The sequence below is a fragment of the Notothenia rossii genome (genome assembly GCF_949606895.1).
Source record: "Notothenia rossii genome assembly, chromosome: 1".
NCBI lineage: Eukaryota > Metazoa > Chordata > Actinopteri > Perciformes > Nototheniidae > Notothenia > Notothenia rossii.
This window is the reverse complement of record NC_136912.1, coordinates 29,102,570-29,108,388: the sequence shown is the minus strand read 5'-3', so window position 1 is coordinate 29,108,388 and position 5,819 is coordinate 29,102,570. Positions and strand designations below refer to the sequence as shown.

Sequence of the window (5,819 nt, the reverse complement as noted above, 5' to 3'; positions counted from 1 at the left end):
CATTGTTTGCTGGGCACCACCAAGAAAACCAGCGCTGAAATGATGACATGCGGCTATACATGTCATCATTGATCAGATTGGTCTTGTCTGCAGACTTGGCAAAGCATTAATTCATGTTTTTTACTAACCGGTATCAGTATGTAGTTACTTCAGCATCATTTTTGAAACGTGTATTACAATTAAATCACGGTAAAATAGATACATTTTGTCGTAGTTGGTTTCCTCCACAGTATTTACATTGAAATAAGCCCCGCCCCCTCTCCAGCGCGTCCTGTTTGATTGACAGGAGTAAACACAGCTGACAGCCGCGGTGAAACTCCAGCGGTTAGAGCGATGAGAATGTTCGCATCGCGTCCGTTGTGAACGCAGCATAATGCAGTTATGAAAACACTGTTCTGACGCTTTTAAAGCAACTTCGAGATTTGTTCCCGCGGCTGAGGAGGAGGCTGTCGGGCCCCTACTGGCATGTCTGACGGAACAATCACAACAGAGCAATCGCTCTGATCCACAGACACGAGACTATCCTACTGCGCGCACTAATATGACTTCACTAGCGTTGTTTACTCTGGAACTGTTGACAGGGGCACAAGGGCCACTTTGGCCGTGAATTGCATTTTTTTTCACAGGGCGTCACGGCCAAAGTGCAGGGCACGGCCATGGCCGTCGTGGCCGTCGTGAAATTCCCACCCTGGTGTGTTGGCGACCCAGGTAGTGTACATGATGCTAGAGTGCTAAGTTTCGCGCTTGCTCCTTCCTAGCTATATGTTTATTGGCGGGTTCACTTCTGAGCGAGCTAGCCAGTGAGTTGGTAGTGTTTCATTGGTCGGTTTCACTTCTGGGCGGGACCCCAGGTAGTAGGTCAGTTTGTTGATTCCATCTGTTGCTTCACAGTATGTGTGTGCGTGTGTTTCTGTCCCTCTGCCCTCAGGCAGATCCCCCAATCAATGATTTGGAGTCATGACAGAGGACTCTTTGACAGGACACATACTCATTCCCCCTAAACATCTTCAACACACACATCCTATCATGTATCTTATCACACAACAGTCACCTGTTTTTCTCTATGAAAGTAAATATCCAAACGCCATCGTCCCATGACAGTAACCGCATCAGTCAACCAACATAAGTTAATTGTTCTTGTGGCTTAATGGCTTCCCTGAACTTCCCTTCACCCCAAAGTCAGCTTACTAGGAATGAATACATTTTATTGATAAGCTCAAAAGGACGTTTATCTCGTTTACTGCTGGGTGACCGAAGTCTCAAGGCCTGCAGGATGTGTAGGAGATAAATCATTAATTCTACAAGACTTTAACTGCCTTATATCTGAAAAAGTATCTGGGAATTCCCCTGTTAATTGCAAGGACTATTGATAATTAACAGAGAGACCCTAGGGGCCTCTTCTTGGTATCTGCTAGGCAGAAGTCACTCAATGCAGAAATCACAAGTTTAACACACATTCTATATAAGGTGACATTAAAATGAATATACCAGATTGAACTTTCCTGCCATAACACGTTACTTTAATCCTTCAAATAATTCAAATAATACTTCTGTGTGTCTGTGTGTATGTGTATGTGTATGTGTATGTGTGTGTGTGTGTGTGTGTGTGTGTGTGTGTGTGTGTGTGTGTGTGTGTGTGTGTGTGGTTAAAACACACCAGCCTGCGGTCGCTCTTTAGCCTTACTAATGATTATTTCTGAAGGTACACAGTGAAGGCGGTGCGTGAAAGGCACTGTGCGGCGCGCTCGTCTTCTCAGAGGCTGAGTTAACCCTCCCGCTGCCTCCTGGTGCTGCAGAGATTTCATGAAGTGAAGGAGGTTTTCCTTCTATAAAACAGCTGTGGGCAGCAGATAGTGTCACGGACATGAATTCATAGATCAAGGCAGACTGGTGCACACACTTTCCTCTCCCGTTTTGCCAATCCGGTGCTTAAACAAATATAGCTCTACACCCCTGGCCGAAATGTCCTTAAAATGAAGTCCGAGTTCCACATTTTAATTCATGTCCTGCCAACACTGGCAGGTAGGGTGACCACCTGCTAAGAAGCCCAAGGGGGGACAAGGGGTATGTTTCTGAGGGACAATGTGGGACACTGCCCGGCGCGGAAGTGGTTTACCTATTTCTAGCACATACCATCTTACATAGTACATTAATAGTGCCCTATTCCACTAGACATGTGTAATATCTGATGTATGTCCATCAATAGGCCACCAATGTGTATTTCTTTCTAAATAAAGATTCATAACATTTTGAACAATGAATTGGCAAATGCTATTTAACTTAAGCAATTTATTCACTTCAAGCAACATTCATGAGAAGGTTCCAAATGTTTTTTCAGTATAGACACAGGAGTGCGAACCCATCAACATCACAAGGTGACAACAATGCAAAAAGTTGCCAACATAAAATCCTATGCAGAACAATGACATTTTCACCTAAAAGGCAACTGTAACCTAAAAATGGTAAATTTTCAACCCTGTAAACAGTCCACCAATGTTCAAAATCAATCAAACTACATCTTAGAGAAATGGGATATTAACTAGTTTTCTTCAGGTTTCTTCTTGAACTTGTATTTCTTGTTGGAGCGTACAGCATTGAGGAGAGCCTTCTCTTTCACTACATAAGAGTAGAAGTCCTTGCAACTGAATGTGAAGTTGCTCTTCACCTGGATTTCTGACTTGATGAGGTTTACCGAACATCTGTTCCTTGTGTCTGTCCAGCATCCTGTCATCAGTGAAAAGACCCTCTCCACTGAAGCATTGGTGATTGGTACACTCAAGAGGAAAGAAGCTAATGCTGTCATGTTTGGTGTGTGTGTGTGCTTGAGTAAGGTGGCCCACTTCTCAACGACTGAAGCTTCTGACTGCACAATGGCCTGTTGGTGTGGCAGAACAACACAATACTCATCATATAGTGCATCCATGTCCAATTGCTTGCTTAGCTGCAGGACTTCTACAGCTTCACAGAGATGGGTGAAGTTGAATGGGCTCTTCTGTAGTGCCAGGCTAGCCACTTTCTTCTGGTAGTTGGAGTCTGAGAAGTCATAGCGCTGCTCCAGGTAAGTGAGAGAGGACTGGTAGAAGTTGCACATATCCTCTCTGAGCACAGCTGCCTGCCTGTCTGGAAACTCCTGGAAGAGTACACCCGTCTGGGCCCCAAAGAAACCATCACTCTGTCGTTGCTGTAGCTTGGTTTTTAGGGTGAACATCATATCGTAGAGCTCACAGACAGTCCCATCTTCTCGCTCCAGCACCAGCACAGTGTCGTGGAAAATCTTCAGCGCATTGCTGAGGAAGGACAGGTAAACCTAAAAGAAGTAAGATGAGTCAATGATCACTCTTTGCATTATCATAATTTCTCTTATCCCTGTTGAATGCAATTCAAAATAATTACCTGTAATTCAAGGGGGTTGCCCTCACCATCCTGGTCATCCCTGAACAGCCGCCATAGTGACTTTGGGCACTGTTCCTCTCCCAATGAGAGAAAATAGGCCTTGATAGGAGCCCAGCAGTCATGAAGCCTCTTCACTGCAGGCCACAGGCTCAGCCATCTTGTGGGCACATATCTAAGCAGGGACTGGTACTCTATCTCCACAAAGGTGTGAACTGACTTAAGTTCCTCAACGCGTTTGGCAGATGAGGAGAAGTGGCTAAAGGTCTTGTTGACAACATTTTCTATGTCGATATTTAGCCGATCTCCTGCGTGTTTTGCACTGTTGTGAACGATGTGGGCCACACAGTTTGCCTTCAAAATAGAACTGTTGTTCTCTTTCAGTTTCTGGAAGACAGAGTTGTATCTCCCATAATTCACACTAGCATTGTCAGCACTATACGCAGATATCATGTCTAGTCCCAGTCCGTTTTCCTCCAGCTTGGTGACTATCTGGTTGTGGATCGCGTAAGATGTTTCATCACTGTCATCATAGAAATCAATGACCTTCGTCTGTACTCCCAAGTCTGGCGTCCAGTAACGCACTGACAGTGGGAAGAGCTTGGTGGTCCCATGATTGGAGGCATCTGAAGCCACTGAGAAGAATGGCGTGTGGGCTGTGGAGACACACACAGATGGGGTGAACTTGAGAGAGATTCTCTAAAAACAGATTATTACAAAAATACAAGACACTACTTTACTGTTTTGATCATTATTGATTTTATATAAATATAATCTATACAATTATTTAGGCCTACATCTTTTCAAAAATCATAGTTGCTTTTTTTTGTGAAATCATATAAGGTACACAGAGCCTGGTTTCACAAAGGCACGGAAGAGCCTTTAGCCTTTATGTTTGCGTTGGCTACTGATGCTATTTAATTTCATTGAAGTGAAGGAAACGTTGACTTTTAACATAGTAGAAGAATATCAATATGATTAGACATCAGTTAGCTAACGTCAGATAAATAGCTAACACAATATTACATCCATGAACATAACTTTAAATGTACCTTTAGTTGTTGCCTCTCGTTGCTCATGTAGTGGTCTTTTGAGGACTTTGAAACAATCTTCGACAGAGGCAGGGGCAAGCACATCAGTGACAATAGCTTCTGCCTTCGTCCGACCACAGGCCATCCTCTTGGCAATGTCCGAGTCCGGATAAATCGTTGGGGCTAGCTTTATGCCACAATCTCCTGCTCGATATGATGTAGCGTGTTGGACAGTGTGATACACACTCGTCACCTCTGCAGCAGTGACTTTGTCAGCTAGACAGTCGTTTTTGGGTCGGAGGAAAGCATCCATAGATTTCGATGTCTCTTTTTGTTGGACATTTTTCTTGTGTGTGTCAGTCAGTCTGTGTCGTTTGACATCGTATTCGCCTCCATGTCCGATTGAGAAGGACGTTTTGCAAATGTCACAGAAAACCCTCTCACTATCCCCCTCAACAGCCTTCAGCCACACATATTCCCTCTCCCACTCTTTCCTGTACCCACACCTTCTCTTTTTACTTACTGGTGCTTCAGACGCCATTTTCTATAGACAAGTTCACGCGACAAAACCACGGGTAGCGCGGCATAACCCTACACAAATGCACTTCATTTCCGCCGGAAGTCTTTTGCACAGCGTCTGTCGCCGCGCGTGCGGCCGTTTGCTGTCATGACGACGACGCAAAATTTGACAACCTAGTCAGCAGTTATACTGGGGGGTGGGTGTGGCAACTGTAGCGTGCTGAACTAGTCTCAAGTAATGCTAGTTTGGCTGCCAAGAGCTCAAGAAGCTAGAGCGAGCAATTCTTTTTTGAGCAAGCATTGATTATGCGTGACATGGTCTCAATTTGCGGGACGCATGAATTGGGGTTCAAACGCTGTGCGTGCACGCGCTACGCGGGACGGGTGGTCACCCTACTGGCAGGTGTGTGTGTGCAGTGGCAGCACATATCAGACCCGGGCCGGGGGGCGGGGCCACATGACCGGGCCCTTTAAACCCAATAAAGTTTGACATAATATCGGGAGTCCGGGGTGTTCATTTGACGCTCGTGCGTAAAAAGTAGCTCAGTCAAGATTACAATTTAAAACAACGTTTGAAAGAAAAGTAACCAAAGAAAAGGTGTAATATTTAAGATTTCGTTTCTACAAAGGGTATAGAAACGAAATATATATCAGATAATAATATAATATGACCAAGTCCAACAAAACCACAAGGACAACGAAAACATAGCCTAATAATATGACTACATATCTGACACACCATCATCATGGATAGCCACCAGCCATCATGAGATGAAAGAGCAGTGTATAGTCAAATTGGCACGGCGGCCCACATTAAATTCGGCACGGCGGCCCACATTAAAATCGGCACGGCGGCCCACATTAAAATTGGCACGGCGG

The 5,819-nt window shown here is 44.7% G+C and overlaps 1 protein-coding gene across 1 annotated transcript; it reads right to left on the bottom strand.

Moving 5' to 3' along the window:
• Positions 1-2,022: 2,022 nt before the first annotated feature.
• Positions 2,023-5,341, bottom strand: LOC307044914 (uncharacterized protein). The gene is made up of 3 exons (XM_079690351.1): positions 4,443-5,341; positions 3,394-4,046; positions 2,023-3,307 (listed from the first exon to the last, which is right to left on the bottom strand). Exons 1-3 carry the CDS (start codon positions 4,960-4,962, stop codon positions 2,540-2,542), a joined length of 1,941 nt encoding a protein of 646 aa, XP_079546477.1. The 5' UTR covers positions 4,963-5,341; the 3' UTR covers positions 2,023-2,539.
• Between the last annotated feature and the right edge of the window lie 478 nt (positions 5,342-5,819).

Coding starts and splice junctions, on each gene's coding strand:
- LOC307044914 (XM_079690351.1), bottom strand. CDS start 4,962: ATGGCGTCTGAAGCACCAGTAAGTAAAAAGAGAAGGTGTGGGTACAGG. Junction 4,047..4,442: donor ACGAGAGGCAACAACTAAAG/GTACATTTAAAG, acceptor GTGTCTCCACAG/CCCACACGCCATTCTTCTCA. Junction 3,308..3,393: donor GCAACCCCCTTGAATTACAG/GTAATTATTTTG, acceptor TACTTCTTTTAG/GTTTACCTGTCCTTCCTCAG.